This window comes from Astyanax mexicanus, chromosome 17 (assembly GCF_023375975.1).
Source record: "Astyanax mexicanus isolate ESR-SI-001 chromosome 17, AstMex3_surface, whole genome shotgun sequence".
NCBI lineage: Eukaryota > Metazoa > Chordata > Actinopteri > Characiformes > Acestrorhamphidae > Astyanax > Astyanax mexicanus.
Genome location: NC_064424.1, coordinates 10577818 through 10597085, shown reverse-complemented (window position 1 = coordinate 10597085; position 19268 = coordinate 10577818). Strand labels below are relative to the sequence as shown.

The 19268-nt window shown below is 38.3% G+C and overlaps 1 protein-coding gene across 3 annotated transcripts; it reads left to right on the top strand.

Moving 5' to 3' along the window:
- The first annotated feature begins 1194 nt into the window (after positions 1-1194).
- Positions 1195-19266, top strand: LOC103037856 (phosphatidylinositol-binding clathrin assembly protein). Of its 3 annotated transcripts, XM_007254141.4 has the most exons (19): positions 1195-2537; positions 6949-7091; positions 7290-7365; positions 7467-7569; positions 7719-7812; positions 9788-9899; positions 10186-10292; positions 11401-11442; positions 13733-13818; positions 15266-15320; positions 15533-15675; positions 15958-16055; positions 16352-16468; positions 16557-16587; positions 17037-17169; positions 17369-17392; positions 17560-17616; positions 18052-18168; positions 18583-19266. In XM_007254141.4, the coding sequence occupies exons 1-19, from the start codon at positions 2408-2410 to the stop codon at positions 18595-18597; spliced, it is 1683 nt and encodes a 560-aa protein (XP_007254203.2). In that variant the 5' UTR covers positions 1195-2407; the 3' UTR covers positions 18598-19266. The 3 variants fall into 3 exon arrangements, with proteins under 3 accessions (XP_007254203.2, XP_007254205.2, XP_007254204.2); XM_007254143.4 differs by lacking the exon at positions 11401-11442; XM_007254142.4 differs by lacking the exon at positions 17369-17392.
- Positions 19267-19268: the final 2 nt, after the last annotated feature.

Sequence of the window (19268 nt, the reverse complement as noted above, 5' to 3'; positions counted from 1 at the left end):
TGACATGTGGCATCAAGGAAAACCTGGTAGTGCTGCTTATGTTGGTTGACCAGCTTGGTTGTGCTGATTGTGCTGGTCAACCAGCTTAGTCCTGCTGGTCGTGGTTTTAGTCTATCTTGGTCAGATTGGTAATGTTTGTAGACCAGCTAAACCATCAACCATCCACCTCAAAAGAAATCACCCGCTATGCTGGTCAAGAGTTAAGATAGTAACCATACACTAGACAACTCTGAAAAGCCTCTGAAATGACTTTTAATAGACTAAAGTCTGACACCCTCTCACATCTAAAGACAAGTCACTTTTTAATTTTTTGCAAAGACGGTGGACCTTGCAGAGTCACTATTAGCAAGACTGCAGCTAGATTCTTTCTTAGATTTGTTCAGAAAAAAAAAAGAAAAAGAAAAAGACAAGACATCGCAGAATGTGGACATGACCCTGATTGAGTGAACGGAATCGTTCCCACGCTTGCCTTGCGGCTTCTCGTAGCTCTCCTATTAGTTGTTAACATTTGTCGCGTCACTATTTGCGTAGGTCTCAAGACTTACGATAATATTAAACACTTTTGATTTTATCTGAACGCCAGGACAAGAAAAACACTGATGTAACTCTTTAATCCTAACCACTTTACACTGAAGGATTAAGATGATGCAACTGCAATTTGACTCTAGAAAGATTCTTGTAATTTTATCCGACATTGGAAATTTACCTACGACAGTGAAACCGTTTGAATATCGCTTGCCATTTACCAGCTTGACCTGCTTAACCCCTTAACAGGCCTAAAAATACAAATCAAACAGTTCCTGAATGTTTTTTTGTTCTATCCCCTGTGAGACAGTATTTTTATGTACTCTGTGCTTATTTATTGTACTACATTAATGCATTTGAAAGAAGAAATACATTGTGTACACACACAGCCAACTGTGACTGATCAATCCATCAACCCCAATCTACTGTACGCCTGCCTCAAGTGCCCACCGAGGAGCCTTCTCTCACTGTTGTTTGAGAGATGTACTTAGCTAAGCTATATCTATCTATCAATAAAGCATTTCCAAACGGCCATCTTCAGCTCCTTATAGTGCATGCATATGAAATCTGGACCGTTTGGTTTGATGCCACTGCGAATCCTCTCCCACTCTACTCGGAAACGGGCCAATCAGCGGCCTCCCCGAGTCACCTGATTTGCATAACTGCCATTTTGCGCGCAGGCAGCAGCAGCAGCGGCAGGGTCCGGCTCCTGCACTGTGTGTGAGAGAAGAGGCAGAAAACCGGGAGAAATTCCTCAGCGGACGAGAAGAGAGAAAAAATGTCAGCGGGGAGATGTTGAACTGGCACGGCTAGGACACGCGTCCTATATTCACTATTTAGCTTAGCTAAACGCCGGTGTTTGTTGTTTTTAGTTTTTCGGTCGCGGTTTAGCGAAGTAGGGTCTCTTAGCAACGAATTCGCTGCGAGAAGAGGGAGAGGCGAAGGAATGTGAATAGGTTAGCAACGATGCTGAATAGTATAGTAGTAGTAGTAGTAGTTAGCCGCTAGCTAGCTAACTAGCTAATCAGAGACTTGAGAGCATTCAAGCTAGTGAACTAGCTTAGATAGGTTAGTTAGTTATTATTAGTTATTTTATTTTTAATATTTTAGCTGCTGGTGCTGCTGCTGCTGCTTTTGTAGGCTTTATGTGGTTTGCGCTGTCTACCGTTATTACCTGATACAGTCATTTTGGGCCTGTTTTTAGATTTATTCGCGGTTTAAATCCGGTTTCTCGAGCTAAAATTATTCGGTTATCTAGCTAACGTTATATTCGGGCAGCAGCAGTTACATGGTTAACCGGCGACAGGGGAGGAGGGTAGGCTCAGCTCCAGCAGCAGCTCCAGCTCTAGCAGCAGCAGAAGCAATAGTAGTAGTAGTAGTAGTAGGATGATGATGTGCCTCCTGTTATAGCTAGGTTAGCTAAAGGTTAGCTGGCTGATAGTTAACTAGTTAGGTTAGCTAGCTACTGAGGGGCAGGCCCGCTTCAGTAGGCTAACCTGAATGTTAACTGCGATCTGAACATCTCCGTATTAACTAGTTAACCTAGCTAACTAGCTACTACTTACTGACAGCCGTGCTTTTAACGACGTTATCTAGCTAGCTTTAACTAACAGCCTCCGCATCATCGCCAGCCATTCGCCCTTGACGGATGGTCTGTCCGCCGGTTGTATCTGAATGTCAGTTCAGCCTCTTCTCCGCTCGGGTTTATGTCAGGATAGGCTGCTGCTGCTGCTGCTGTTCTTCTCCGCACACAGAAAAGCGACGTGAAAAGCGGGCCTCCTTAACCTCCCTCCCACCACCCACCCTCCTTTTTTCTTTTTGCTCAGAGACTCAAAGAGATTTTTTTTTTCTATCCTGAAGCATAATTAACCTAAGCTAAACTATGTCGGGACAGTCCATCACGGACCGGATCGCCGCGGCTCAGCACAGCATGACCGGATCGGCCATCAGCAAAGCCGTGTGCAAGGCCACGACGCACGAAGTCAGCGCCCCCAAGAAGAAGCACCTCGACTGTAGGTTAAGTAGCTAGTTAGCTGGCTAGACGGCCCTCGATCCGAATTGGCAAGCCGACGGTGGGGCATTAGCGCTTTGTTAGCTAGCTAGGTTAAATAAATACCACAGAGAGGCTCAGGGGGTTTGGCCCTGTCCAATTCTAACTACCTATGTGTGTGTGTGTTGGTGTGTATGAATGTGCTTGTATTCGTGTGTGGTTTTCTGTGATGGATATTATTGAAGCTAGGTTATGTGTCTTACGTCTCAGATAGGTAGTTAATATGTATCTATAATTTATCTATCATTTTTTATAGCTAACTAGGTAGCTAGCAACTGAAGGTCAGAGTAGTAGATCTCTGTAGCTACAGTATTTTTTATGCATAATATAGCTAGCTAAATAGCTTTAAGCGTCTTAATGCTGAACACCACACTGGCCTCACTGGATTTGCAGCCCCAGTAGAATGTGGGGCCTCAGCGTAATGTAACACTAGCTTGCTAATGGGCAGAGCTGTAAAGGATGGGCATGAGCAATGTTCTGACACACTCACATTGTGTTCAATTTGTTTATTTCATTGCACGCAGGCGTGATTCAGTTTTATCTAATGCTAAAACGTAGCCCAGGTGTCTCAGGTAGCTGCTCAGCAGCCTACGCATGAGTTGATCACCTCAAAGCTGTCTGATCAATAGCAAATGACATGCAGCATCAAGGGCAACCGGGTAATGTGAAAAAAAAAAGCATTGCACATTGCAATACAAAGCAGTGTGTTAGCATGATGATTACACACACGCTCCATTCACCATAACTCTAATCTCGCTATTCCTTTGTTGTCTTACCTATCAATATATAAAAGGATATTGATCTCTGTGTAGTGTTGTGCTGCACTGTGCGCTGAGGTGAGGTTTGCTGGGTAAACACTGAGTTTGAGGCAGAAGCAGTGATTAAATGGTTATTTAACACTGCCTCATTGATGCCGTTCATATTGACTATCACTGCCTTTCACTGCCCTCTGAGTCATTAATAGCAGAGGACTGTCAGTGCAGAGGTGCTGTATACGGCAAGCTTCATCGTGTGCTTAATTACAGTTTGATGTTGAATTGACTGGAACAGATTCCCCATACTGCATGCTGGCTGTAAACCACGCTGCCACAGCTGTAGTTCAGTGACTAATCCCAATTCATCATCTCCACGAATTGTCTTCATCAAGTGCAGATTAAATAGGAATTGCACTGATGTTTCAAAATGTCAGCATAATTTAATGATTATGAAATGAACACTGTCATTCAGAGTGGAGTAATGTGAAATTGTTCATTCCAGAGAAATGTAGCCACTTTATAGATTTATTTATAGTGGTGATAGAAACCAGGATTTGTGATGTTCCCAGCAGAGGTATAACCTTATTGTTTGCAATATTCAATGAACCAGTGAATTTACATATCTAACCAGGATTTTAACGTTTTTTATCTTTCATTCGTAAAAAATATTTTATGTAAGTATGTATATGTTTATTAAGTATGTGTTTTTTTTTGTCCAGCAGTGGTGGGGTTCTGTTTTGCTTGTTTTAAAGGGTCTTGCATGTACCCCTCTGCCATGAGTGCACTGATAAAATGTGTACATATTAGGCTGACATTAGATTTACAGACAATTGTAAAATAATGTGTCACACAGAAGTCAGTGCAATTTTCAACCTTTTTGCATAACTTTCTGTAAGGCAGCTTCTAGAAGCAATGCTTCTGTCAGATGTCTGGCTATTGTCATTGCTGCAGTTCTGTCTAGGTACTAAAAATCATTAAATCCCTCTGCATGGTTTTGTTTAGATCTTTACAGATCAATTATATAGAAAAAGTGAAAAAACTGTGCCATTCACTTTTAACAGACATTTGGAAGAGAAAGGTGCTTGTTTTAACTGCAGCCTTATATAAGCATGGAAAGCAAGTAGGTCAGTAGGCCTAATTGAAGGGAAATCCCAGTGAATGTTCAAATATTCTGCAAATTTAATCCTTAAATTGTCCTAATGCAGCAATATGAGGAAGATATACAATATAATATAATACAATGTATAGTTTTGTTACAGTATAGTTAACAACATATTGTTTTACAATAATTGTATAAGATCATATTACTCTATAGGATGCTTTTAAATCAGCATTATGTATGAATTGGTATTTCTTGCTACTGTGCTCCCTGTTCAGTCAGAAAGTGTAATTTGTGATTTGAGATACAACTAAAGGACAGGATTTACACATGCATTTCTGTACAAGATGAGAGAACAGAATCACCACTGGAGGTGAACAGAGTGTGTGGACTGATAGAGTAGATTAAAAGATATTGAGTAGATAAAAGTATCTAACATAAATATAACTCAGGTTACATAGCATTACATAAATCTCACAAGCGCTGTCCTACACACTTCTCCAAAGTTACAGAATGCAGTTAATGGTATGCCAAGTCTAGCGTGGCAACCATAGAGAAGCCATTTTAATATCCCTAGAAAAATGACTTTGATTGTCATTTTAAAGTAAACAAGCATTTTTTTTATTTTTAAGGTAATGCTACATACTGTTGCTTTACACACATGCAGAAATAAAAAATCATGCATAGTAGTACAGAATAGGGCACTTTTTTCTCTCTAATCATCTCAGTATTTGCAGTGTAAATAATATTGCAAGCCCTGGTTCTTATCACCATCACTGTGTCAGTATGTTTCTCTACTACTTTACATTTAAATAAAATTGTTCAGGTATTTTGAAAATTGGGTGGAAATCCTCTTTAAAAGCATCCAGAGGGTTAATTGATGGTTTAGACTTGATGTTGTTACCTACAGTTTGCACTTTTACTGTATGCTTAGGTGGAATATTTGTAGGTCCTGAAGTCCCTCCCCTCACACTGGGGAAATTATATTATGTCCTTGAAGTAAGGGCATCTAACTTGCTCCAGGACACTGGAACACTGTACCCCTCTCCCCTCTCTTCCATTACTATGCCATTAAAGAAGTCCTCACCTGGCTGTACCATGAATAAATAATCCTAGGTCTATTTAAATGTTATGACTCTCCAATGGTGTGAAGGTGCAGAATGTGTAATATATATTTCAGAAGCATGGTGTCCCAGTGTAAATTAAATCCCAAACAGGAATGTGTTTGCACTGTTGCTGATTACATGCCTAAAAGGGCCAGCTGAAAAAGTGACCAGGCGCCAGACTTCACAAGTGGAAATGAGTTTTTCTTTAGTTGACAAATAACGTCTGTGCATAGTTGATTAAGAGACCGAGTAATCAATTAGGCTGTCCATTAACAAGTTCAGAGCAAAGATAGGCCTGAGGGATTTTAGGAAAAATGTCTGAAGTGCCATGCCATTATATGTAGCCAAATGCAGTGGATATTTTCCCCATTTGTTGCTTTTGTAAATGGAATCATTGTCAATTTAATTTGCCCAAATTTTTTTGGGCCAAAAAAAAAGATTTGAATGTCTTTAATGTTAAAGCGAAAACAGATTGAAACAAAATGATGCCCTTTTACAGCGACTAACCAAATTTAAAAGAGGTCAAATCAATTGGAGCTTAAAGTCTCTCACAGTTGAAATGGAGTGAAATGGAGAGAGATCACATGGTCGCTATGTTAATCAGTATTCCTGTCTAAAAAATACACCATGAATACAAACGAACTCCACACAACTGCAAGAGAGTAATTGAAGAGTATTTGTCAGGGGATAGATAAAAAAATCACTGAACATCTCATGGAATTCACTTTATTCCATCATTAATAAATGGAAGAAAAATGCTGCATGTGGAAATCTGCCTTAAGCAAGCCGTTCTCACAAAGAAGAAAAGAAGGCAAGGAGGAGACTTAAGGGAGACCACCAAGACTTGAGACCACTATGACTTCTCTAAATATGTTAAAAGCTTCAACAGCTAAGAAAGGATAGACTCTGAATATGACGGCTGTTGTCTGGGTTCTTCACCAGTTAAAACGTAATGGAAAATAATTACTTGACTACAATGCACCAAAAGGCATGTGGGGTACTCCAAGGTCACCTGACAGAAGGTTCTTCAGTTTGATGAGACCATTGAGCATTTTGGAGGACATTTTCTTCTTGCACAGTCACTAACTGTACTAGGCAAATTTATACATGTGCCATATTCCTTCCATTCTTTAATGATGATTTTACCTAAACTCCAAAGGATGTTTATTGACTTGGAAGTGTTATGTCCATCCCCTGATTCTTCAATAACCTTTTCTCTGGGGTTGCATGAAGTGATATTTATAGGGTACTTGTAGTCAGGAATACTGAGTAACCAGTGACTGGCCCTTTTTTCAATTGCATTGACCCTAATTCCATTAATAAAAGCAACTAAAGAGGCACAATCCAGGAGGGTGAAGTATTATTTTGTGACATTTGTTCATTCATATTCCTTTTTCTGTATGAAATGCCCAGATCTGATGCACTGCACCAATGAGCTGAGTGTGAGTATACCTCATTTGGCTGACACGCTGATTGAAAGGACGGCCAATCAAAGCTGGGTTGTGGTGTTCAAGACCCTTATCACCACTCACCATCTCATGATGTACGGCAATGAGGTAAGCTGTCAAATTACTGCAATACATTTTGTACCTTTTCTTTTCTGTATTAAAATAAATTTACTGTGGTCCGTTCAAGTTTATTTTATTTACATGTAGATAAGTTTGAATGTAATTGAATTTCAGATATGCTGCATTCCTCCTCAGTTTAAATAGTGATATCTTTGTACACTATATCATTTATGTCCTTTCAAACAGAGGTTCATCCAGTACCTTGCATCCAGAAGCACACTCTTTAACTTGAATAATTTCATAGATAAAGGTGCATTACAAGGTGAGCCAGGCTTTTTTAATTAATAATCGCACTGCACATGTATTTCTACAAATAATTTGTAGACAATTCAGTTACCTTTACATCTCTGCTCTTTCTGCTAGGTTATGATATGTCAACCTACATCAGACGGTATAGCAGATACCTTAACGAACGGGCAATGTCCTACAGGCTGGTAGCAGTTGACTTCACTAAGATGAAGAGAGGGTGAGTTGGTTGATTTTGACAGGAGTCTGGAGATGAAGGTTATGCATATAATGAGAAAGCCCCCAGTGGACAGCAGCATGAAAAAAATACAAACCTGCCTTTCATTTTCACCTTTGTGCAACCTCCAGTAAGCTCTCACTTCTCTGTAGGATTGATGGGGTGATGCGCACCATGAGCACAGAGAAGCTGATGAAAACTCTCCCAATCATTCAAAACCAGCTGGACGCCCTCCTGGACTTTGAGGTAAATATCATGAATCAGAAGAGACTGATATGTTTGGTAAGGAATTAGAGGCAAAGAAAGAAAGCAAGTCAGTTTAGTATTTTAGTCAATTTTAATCTTGGCTTAAAACATGAGATGATGTCTTCTCTGACTGCTCAATGACTGCTAGGTTTCAGAAGGAATTGAGCAGGTGAAGAAAAAGGTACTTGAAATTCTCATAAGTTAAGTAAAGTTCAAGTAATAGTCTGTAAATGTGAGGGATTTGGGGATTTAGAGACCTTTCTGGTAAGAATGTGTAATTTCACAAAGCTCTTTGTTGGCTTGCCAGCACTCTACTTGCCAGTTCTAATTTTCCATATTCATAGTAGCTCTTGTATCAGTGCATTACACAGGTAACAAGCACATTGGTTTGAATCCTCTTTCAGAGGATTCACATGTTATGTAAGTATGTAAACATGTTATGTGGCCAGAAAAACACTTGCGAAAAGTATGGAGGGTCATATCAGCACAATGATACCATTTGTTAAAATTTTGTTCGCTCCCTGCTTTCAGTTTAAAAGAAAAAAAACTAAGGACTATCAATTTATGTGCAAAAGAATGTGCAGGAAAGTGATTATCTTGTGATTACCTTTTAACCACGGTTTTAAGCACGGTAAAAGGTTCACTTAGAGAGAAGAGCGCTTTACAGCAGAGCAAGGAGCATACTAGATGTGAGCAAATATTTAAACCTGCCAACAAGCCGTCTCAACGTGATGAACTGAAGAAGTAATAAAACATTAATGTATTCCTTTTGCAAGGTTTCTTGAAAAACACGGCAAATTAAGTGGAAACAAATTAGTTTTAGATAAAACTGAATGTGTGCACTGCAGCAAAAGACAATATAAACAGCATATCTTTAAGCAAAAATACATTGTAGTTTATTCCACATAATGCTATCCATACTGTTTGTGCATTCAAGAGGGTGGATCTAGTTATGTCTCTTTTCACTTAGCCTACAGTCAAATCAAAGCTCATAAAAGATAGCAGTTCTGTGACAGTTTTCATATCCATGTGCTGATGTCATGCAGTGTTATAGCCATGAACGTTAAAGATATGATTCCACAAGCAGCACATTTTGTTAGCACCTGCTGAACAATTGCTGAATTAGTGTAATGTAGTTCTGGGGTTCTTAGTGCAATTATTAAATTCTAACAAAATTATGCGGAAAGCCCTCGCCTCATATCACCTAATTTACATAGAACCTTCACTCACCCAGTGCAAGGTGTGCATAGTACTAAACCACCAATATACCACTACATGTCCACGGGTCATAAAAAATGGTACATATTTAACTTTTTAGTACATTTAATAAATGAATTGTGATAAAAATAAATTGTGATTTAAAAAAAATAAAGAAAATGCATTTTACAAATACATGTTCAGCCTGCAGTGGCTTATCTCCCCTCATTCATGTCTGAAAAAGTGTTTTAGTCTGTATTGCTTTTTGAATGAGCCACAACACTGGACAGACAGTCAGAACACAGTCATTTGTATTTTGTTGCTGTCCTGTAAAAGCCTTGTATCCATATTAGTTGTTTGTAACTTTTTTGAAGAACCGCAAAATGTTATCTGCCCGTAGCTTTTTTTTGTGACAAAATGTAATAAGTGAACCAATATCAATATTTCAAAATGGCTTGGACTGATATTTTTACATGGATTTTTATTAAGAGTTGGTGTTTATTAATTTTCCTGTAAAGTTATAATTTACAGATGTATACATTAATTTGAAATATTTTGGCGAGCCTAAGGTCTTAAAATGTCAAATAGTAATTTTTTAACTATTAGAGGGATACAGTTCTAATCATTTTAATTCATGTGTAGCATCCATTTAATTATATAACTGGTGTGTCTTCTAGGACTGCAGAGAACTGTGAGAAAGAAGCTCTTTAAATCTGAGAACCCTACAAGATCTACTTTCAAAGTGTAATTATGTGTATTACTGTGGATTTCCCTGTAGGCCAGCTCTAATGAACTGACCAATGGCGTGATCAATGGTGCCTTCATGCTGCTCTTCAAGGACTCTATCCGCATCTTTGCTGCTTACAATGAGGGTGTCATTAACCTTCTAGGTAACACTGTATATTGTCATTAATGTTACTTTAGTGGTATGTGTTGTTTCTTTTGTGTTGTTAATCTTGGAACATAGTTCAGTATATGCAATTAAATATTTACATGAATCATGTACATGAATTCACACTGGAAGTTAATTTATCCATCTGGGATAGGTTGCTATATTTACTGTAGTGTATAACAAGGATTTGTTGGCTGTTTAGCTATATGCTATGGTTTTATTTTAACGTTGTGTGAAATATTCAGTGAACAGTTATTGTAACAAACCCTCTTTTCACTTCAAAGAGAAATATTTTGATATGAAGAAGCACCAGTGTAAAGAGGCCCTGGAAATATACAAGAGGTTTCTTACCAGGATGACCAAGCTGTCAGAGTTTCTCAAAGTGGCAGAGGTAAAATGTTTCTGTTTTCCCGCAATGCATGGATGGGTTGGTTGGGCTCCTCCATGCAGGCCCTTTTTTTGATGACTGCCCCTCTTGCCTTTCGGTTCAATTTTTATCAAAGGTCCCCCCTCATGCTGCCTGATCTGGTGCCTGCACTGCATGCATTAGCAAGATGTCTATCAATCTATCTGTCCCTCTCAGCAACAATAAGACCAGTGCTTACTTACTTATTCAGACGATGAACAACTGTTTCAGTCTTTTGATGTAAATTTGCAAACATTGACTTTTTAAGTTTTGCAGTCCAAATGCGGGGCACAGTTGTCAATCCTGTCAGGATACTGGTTGGTGATATGACCACGAGGACTGTATCTAAAAGCTGCATGGATATACATACTGTTGATTCACTACTAGTGAGTCATTTCTTGACACTGTCAGCACATTTAGACCATAAAGGAGATTGTACAGAAAAGAAAAACACAATTTTTGACAACTGTGCCACATTTTGCTGGCTGGAATTTAGCCTTTTCCCTTCTTTATATAGCATATTGTTTTTGCTGTGTATGGAGGTATATTTTGGAAAAATGCTAAGCACATCCTTCTTGATTTCTAGATTTTGTTTTCTTTCCCTTTTGTTGTTGTTTTTTTTGGGGCTGATTAATTTGTCTTCAGGAATAGGGTGCAGTGCTATCCAAAAACAGACTAAAGTTGACTTTAAGAGCGCATTTCTTTATTTGTATAACAATGTGTGTATGCCATTTTTTTCTTGTCTTTTTTTCAAAGTCAACATTAGTTGTGTGTTTCTTTTGGATGTTTCTCACCTAGTCATACAAATATTCCATCTCCGTTCACATGACCTAAAGTGACATTTCAGTGTTTTATCATCCATGAAACCAGCGTCCACAACCTTGATGTCTGTCTCTATGTACATCCCGTTGTTCATCTTTTCTTTAAAGCTCACACGCACACACACACACTGCATGGAGTAATGGCTCTTTTTTCTTTATTCTTCTTTCTCCTTCCTCCACATACCTCTGTTCTGTTTTTTACTTTTTTACCTTTTCGGTTTCACATTTTGTTTTTTTCGTTCTCCTCCCTCCTTTCCTTTTTTGTGTCACAGCAAGTTGGAATTGATCAGGTTGACATCCCAGATCTCTCACAGGTTAGTGGCACATTTCATCTCAATTTCTCCCATGTGACTTCACCCTAAACTCTCACCATCACCACCTCACCCCATAGACGTCCATCCCCAGCCCCCATTCCTCTATGATTTACCCCTCATCTGTCAGACTTTTAGGATAGGGGCCTCCAGAAACTTACTCCATACCCGCGCTCTCCCTGGGAATCTGATGTGCTGTTTTGCATTTTCTGTTTTCATCCGAGGTAAATGGGTACTAAAGCTGCTCTATTTGGACCTCAGAGAAGCTCTCATTTAAAGCTTATGCCTTGAATATTACCATGTGTGTTAGCTCAGCGTGTTTTATTAGGAATGAAAGCCATTTTAAGGCTATTTGAGGTTTGCGGTACTGTCTCATCAAGATTTAGTGCTTGCTCTTCAAGCTACCATTTCTTACTGGTACACCCATGAGAAATCTGTTTGCTTCTGATTCCAATGCTGACTGATATATAGCCGAATGGTGTTTGTGCTGACCCGTGCTGAACTTTACCATCCTTCTTGTGACTTGCGTCACGTTGTGGGTATGGCACTCACCCAATGAAGAGAAAAAAAAAGCCAAGTTGAAGGCACTCACCATTGCTATATATCTCTGCACTGGTCGGGTATTGTGCTTGACTAGCCACAAGAAGAGCAGTGAATGTGCACAATTAGAAGAATGCCTCAAAACTGGAGCAGGGGACAAAACTCTGCCTGGCACCATCTGACGTTTTATAGTCAGCAGCCATGCCAAATATAGGCTAGGCCTCCAACTTATGCTGGACTTTGCTTCCACTTACGCTCCACGCCGACTGCCAGAGGGGTGCTGGGCAATACATCTCCCCCTTCAGTTTGCCACCATTCGGCATTTTTGACATTTTCATTTACATCGGACAGGGACTCCTGAAGGTGTTGGGCTGGCATACTACACAGTGGTACCTAACCATGTCAAAAAACATTTTTAAATGGAAGGGAGTGCCTTGTTTACTGAAGCTGAAGCAGTATTCAGAAGGCCTGTGTAAAAATATCCATATCAGGGGTGGTTCTTCATCAATAGTACAAAGCTGCTGCTACCCATAAATGAACTTTTAGCTTTGCAAAGCAATCCTCTGTGCTTCAAATTTGCTCTGGTTGTGAGACAGATAACATTATGGCCTTTTGTACACTCCTACAGCCATGTTACCCTTTCCTTAACTTCTCGCTGTTTCTTTTTTTTTTACTCTCTTCTTTGAACAGTCTGTTGTTTTGTCGCATATGTTTCAGATTTCTCAGTGAGCTTCTCCTTGAATTGTCTCTTTTGTAGAGCTACATGTCTGAGAAATCTGTTCTTTTGTTATTCATGGATATCCTCCCTCAAATTGGCATGCAAAGTGGAGACACATCTAGTGATCGAAAGGCAAATGCTGTGTAAGAACAGAAACCACCACCCCTGTGAAGAGGGAACGTATCATCTTTGCTTATTGGTTATAGAGACGAAAAAAACAGTTTGGTGAAATGCACAAATCATGCTCTTATCCAGCATTTGCCTTTCCCAAGATAACCTCCTTTGGCTTCCAAATGATTCTGTTTTTGAATTTTCCTTTCTTGAAGATTTAAAGACATATGTTTACTGAACCAAATCTTAAAAGACAGAGCACACAAAAAATAGACTTATTTCATTTGCTGCAATGCAGTCCTGCAAATTGAAATCCAAGTGGAATCCAAAGGTTAACAGGTTTCTGCTGTGGCTTCTTTTATCTGTGCATTATGAAATCCTCTGCATGGTCAGAAAAGGTTCCTCTTGTAGGTCAGTCCAGTACTTGTATCTCATAGTCTGAACCCTCCCTTCGAGAGGTCCTTGACCTCAGTTTGCTCCACAAAGCCCCTGTATACAGTGTCAGAAAGCTTGCATGGGAAATAACACATTTTTGCATGTGTAAGCGTCTCCTATCTGAATCCTTTTTGCTTTGTCTCCTTTTGATTTCAGAGGCTCATGAACACTATTAGGTTCTGTCAGTAATGCAGACCTTCCTTTGTGACTATGTATATCTTGTGTATGTGTATGTGTGTTTGTGGGTGAGTGTGTGGGTGAGTGTGTGTGAATGTGGTAGTGTAAGAGTAAGTTTATATATACTATATAGTATGTAGTCTATGTAGTGTAATAGTAGGTGTGAGTGTACATATATGTGTATATACTTGTGAATGAATGAGTGTATATGTGTGTATGCGTGTATATGTGCTTTTGTATTGCACTCTGCGTCCACAGATGTCCTGGTGTGTCTAAAATATCTCTTTTGTCCTCAAACTGCATCACCATCAGGCCCCAAGCAGTCTCTTACAAGCTCTCGAGCAACACCTGGCCTCTCTGGAGGGCAAGAAAATCAAAGAGCTCTCCTCTGTCAACAGGTACTTTACACTAAAACTGCCCTCATTGTACAGAGTGCTGCTTATATAAGCTCCAATTATAAAACAACTGCTTAATTGAGTCCCTGTAGAATGAGACTTTCACCACTGATAGTGCTGCACTGGCACATAAGGTGGGAAATACTTACTGTACTTAACCTGGTAAGACAAATAAAACAGTAACAGTACAAACATTTAGATTTTTATAATCACACATTAGGCCTTTATCTAATGTTTTTGGATGATATATTATTGAGTATATCACTTTTTATACAATATGTATGACAATTTGTCTTTCATTTAGCGCTTTGCATCAGTTAAAATTAATTTCTTGATCTCAAATAAGCACTGAATGTCAAATCATCTAATATTTCTGTATTGTACAGCAACATTATGTAGCATTTTATCTTAAAATAACAGCTTCATGTGGATTCTTTACTGACTTGTAATAGGGATAGTAGCACCTCCTTCATTTGTACTCTGCTCAGCATGTCAGAAACTGCACTATATATCTCTTGTGAAGTGGGGATGACAATGCTGGCTAAAACTGTGTTTCAACTTAAGTTGAAATATTTATGTGAAATCCAGCAATATCACTTCATTATGTTCAATTCTTGTAAAGGTTCTATATCGCTGAGATTGTTCACAAATGTGCATAAAATGCATGCGCTTTAGTGGTGACTTAAAGTGCAAATTCCACCATCTTGACAGTAGGATAATGCTGCTTAAAACATATAAAAAAAAACATAAAATGGAGTTTAGAAAACTTGTATTTTGTTGCTTAAAAGAATCGTATGAATTGCTTAAATGCTTATATAAAATAATTGAAAAAATATAATTTAGAATACAGATATCCAGTGAAATTTGCCGTATCACATTATTAATGCACAAAACATTAAAAGTGTGTGCTTTGGTGCACTAAACATATTTTACTCTAATTATCTAAACTGTTATTTAATCATTAATCCTTTTTTTGAATCACGCCTTAAATTGCATGAGTGTAATAAAAAAGTCCAGAAGGAGGACCCTATAGAGTGTAAAGAAGAGTAAATAGAGACAAATATAGATTTTAAACAGTAAGAACAATATAAAGTAGCACTGGTATTAAGTCAGTATCTCATTATGTGAGTGACACGAGTCCTCATTACGTATTCTGCAAAATTTGACTAATCAGTTGTTCCTCCAGGCTTGTCGATGGAGCACTCTTGACAGATAAGATACATCTTGCAGAAGCAGCTTCTCATTGTATCATTTACTATCATTATACTCTGTAATTCAGTCACACATGTATATAAATAGAAGCTCTCATGCTATTATAAAACGTCTTAAGTTGCAGGTGCTTATGGTTTGGATCTGAATCTGAAACTTTCATTGTCCCCAGTTGTTTAGATTAGCATCTGCATCTTTGCTTCCAGACACTCTTATTGTTTTTTATCTTTTTCATCTGCAGGGATGAGAAACAGCAGGCTCAGGAGGCAGAGGGAGACAGATTACAGCCTACAAAGGTACAGAAACTCATACTTTTGTCTGTGTGTCTAGCTTGTCAAAAGCTGATTAAAAATTAAATCTTTAAATGTGATTGACTGTATGTTTAAATTAGCAGTTCAAATTATTGAAGGTATTTTTTACATGTAAAATTCAATATAAAGCAATGTTTTGTTGATTTATGTGTTTCTTTTTTGTTTGATTGTTTTGTCATTTTATTCTCTGCCCCCAGGGAGTACAGCTCAAAGATATTGGTATGCAGACCCCAACAGTGTCTCCCAGTGGGCAGTCTGTGGGAAGTGCCAACAGTACCTGCACCAGCAGTGGTGCCACTGAGCTCCTATCCACTCCACCAGATCTACCCATCACAAACGGGTACAGTTAATGTCTTTGGTGCAATTACTGTAATAACAATTGTTATTTAAATTAATAGTAGATATTAGAGTAAAAGTAATTGAATTACATTAGAAAAACAATGGACTGTACAGTGTATATATGTATTATACTGATGTTTTACTTAAATAGAGGTATTTGGCTAGATCATCATTGATCATTATTTCAGTTGCTTGTTTTATGGGAAATTGCTCTTGGTTAGCAATAACAGTCAATCTTTGTAACATAATATCTTTATTTCTCCATATACTTTGTCTCCAACAGTGTGCACAATTTCACCAGTGATCATTTTGACCTTCAACACAACCTCAACACCCCTGTTCAGACCACCACTCTGCCTGCCAATAATAATGGCTGGGGAGGTAAGATCTAAGACCAGATTCACAGTCACAGAGAGTTCCACAGAGTCAAATATTTGTATATATTGTACTAGAAAAATTCATAAATCTGCTCTTGCAAATGTAAGGTATAACTTTATCATGTATTTTTCTGTTTTGTGCAACTTGACCTGCTTTACTGGACCTTCTCTGGGTGAGTCTAAAATACATGAATGAGTCTTAATAGCTTAACTGTAAGAAAAGCATTAAAAACTAATCTCTCTTTGCTTCCTTTCTCCTGTACTCTTGGTTTGTTCTGCTGTAGGTTGTTTGTCGTCTAGGACCACTGCTGAAGCCCGCTCTCTCTTCACATGTTCATGGTCAAGGCACACATCTCCACAATGGAGGAAAGTTACTGACTAATGACCTGGACTCCTCTTTGGCCAATCTTGTGGGCAGTAGGTCTTTTATTCACATCACCCTTAATTATTCAGTTTCATGGTACATATTTTCGGCCTCATTTTTTTCCTTTGTTTCTTCTCACAGATTTGCACTTTGGAGGACCCCCGGCCAAAAAGTAAGGATTTTGTTTTGCAGTATAATATGCAGTATATGGTTGCCATCATGGAGATATCGTGTTTGTCCAAAATATCAGTATTACAACAAAAAATAAAAATCCTCATCATTTTGGAGATATTGGTTAATTCATCGTGAAACATTGACACAAAGTATGGACCAATGGAAGTAAAAGCACCTTGTGTTAATAGACCATGAAAGAATTGGTTTTACACCCAGTTATATTCATACACCAGAGATACTGTTGTAAAGATTTAAGCACACACTCATAATAATATTAATGTTGAATAAACCCTTCTGTATTGTCAAATAATTGTGCATGATTTGATGACTTGTAGTTTCAAAATAATACAATTTAATGATTATATATGAGTCAAGCTAAAACCCCATTTATGGTTTAGAGCAGGTGAAGTGAAGAAGTGAAGTTCTTCCATGCTTTCTTTTCATTAGGCCAGAAATGCAGTGGACTCACCTGGAGAAGAAAACCACAGGAGGCTCTCACTGGCAGTCTAAAGCCATGAGTGGCACTGCACCATGGGGGCACACACACCTGGCTCCTGCTCCCATTCCCATGCCACAAATGGTAAAAATATTTGCCCCCTAAGGAAAACATTCTTTGCCCTGGTTTTCTTGTATATTTTTGCCTGGGGTCTGCATATTCACTCAATTGCACGGATGAAAGAAAAAGCTTATAAACTGCATGTGTCTCAATGTGAATAGAACGTGCACAGTGCTTGCTAACTCTCCTCTTTTTCCTTTCTTCTTTTCTCTGTTTGCTGCAGAATGGAATGATTTATACTGGCTATGTAAGGCCCCTCAGTGATTTCTTTTGTAACCATTTTGTGAAGTACTTTGTTCCAGTGTTTCCATTTATTTAATGATTCAATGAAAACGTTACAGTAATCTGTCAGTAATTTTGTACTGATACATAAAAAACAATATTTATGTACAATCTGTCAATTTTACCCTCTAGGCACCAGCTCCGGTAGCATTTCCAATGACAACCCCCCAAGTGCCTGTATATGGGATGGTAGGATTTTTTTATGAACAGACAGCCAATTTTTAATGTTTCTCTGCTTTTAATTAAATGTAACTGTCAGAATGTTTAACCATGTTTAACAAACCAATAATGGTCAAATAGAATACTTTACTTTGTTATATTTAGCTCAGTTTCTACCTTTTGAAGCCTCTACAGTCACAACTGAGTTAAACTGATCACAACAGCATGTGTTTATAAACCTTATGGACATAATTAACCTAAGAGACATATAAACATATTATATTAGTTTTTTTTTTCTTCAAGTTGAACCACAATATAACTGGAGTGGTAAAATGCTATGTACCTGAATACTGTTACATAAACATAATTACATTTTTTTTACATCTTTCATTCTTCCTTATATCACTGTATTTTTTTACATTAGGTTTTCTTTTGTACACGGTGTCTTGTTTTATTTTATGGTAGATTCCTCCTCCCATGGGCCAGATGGGTTCAGTCCCCTTGATGGCACCCCAGCCTGTGATGTATAACCAGCCTATGCTTCGCACCACTAACCCTTTCACTCCTGTTCCTGGAACTCAGGTAACTGCACGACGGTTTCTCAGAGTTCACAGAACGTTAGAATTTCCTAGATTTAAATGAGTACATATTTTGCACATGAATAAAGAAATCACAACACAATTTTGTTTTCTGTACATTTGGAATTCATTATTTGCCTTAATTAGTTTTTTCATTTTTCAAATCTTCATTTTGACTGTTTATCACTTTTTAATAATGTGAATCTGTTCTTTATTTTGAGTCTTAAGAGGGTTTTTTCCTTCTCCTGTAAAGTTGCTATTTTGAAAAAATAAGGTTTTTGCATGACAGATACACTATTATAGAGCATTTACTTTAGTAAACTATCTTTGGATAATGCATTAAGAACTATGGAGAAAGGTGGAGGAGAGTGCCATGTAATCTACATATTATTTTGTAACTGTTTTTCTTCGTTTACAGATGCACTTCATGTAGCACTGAGAAAAACGTTGGACTAACAGAAGCGCCAGAGGAAAAACATCAACCAACCCAAAACCAAATATGACAAAAGCAGACATGAGAAATGGTTCAGAGACTGATAATGTCCATGTGCCATTTTCCCCCACTAAGCTGTGTGTTTGTAGCATACCCTGCCCGACCGACATAACATAGTCCTGTCATTTTACATGTTCTCTTTAAGTTTTAAGTGTCAAATCTAGTGTTTCTAGATGGCCCTTTTGGATGATGTCACTGGCTGATGCAAATGGAATGACAGTGTATAGTGAATTGCGGTGGAATGAAACAATGTCATGATGTCAAGTCCCCTGCCCCTTTGTCCCCCGTTTGGAAAAGTGATTGTTGTAATCGTGAGCACTTGAATCAATGTTTATAATGTCTAAACCAAGCCACGGTTTTGTATGCACATTGCCTGAATAGTGTTTTGAACCAACCACTGTCAATGTTGATCATGCCACAGTTGCTGGCCTCCCGAATTCTTGAGTCTTGGAGAAATGTGTACAGGTCACTTTTTTGTACATTTGTCTTGTCCCCAAACATTTTGGACTTCACCTTACAAGTTCAAGCAGTTTCTGCATACAGTAACTTGTAATGTTTCATTCAGGTATGGTAAAGGTATGGCTGTATGGATTAAAAACAAATACAGCATT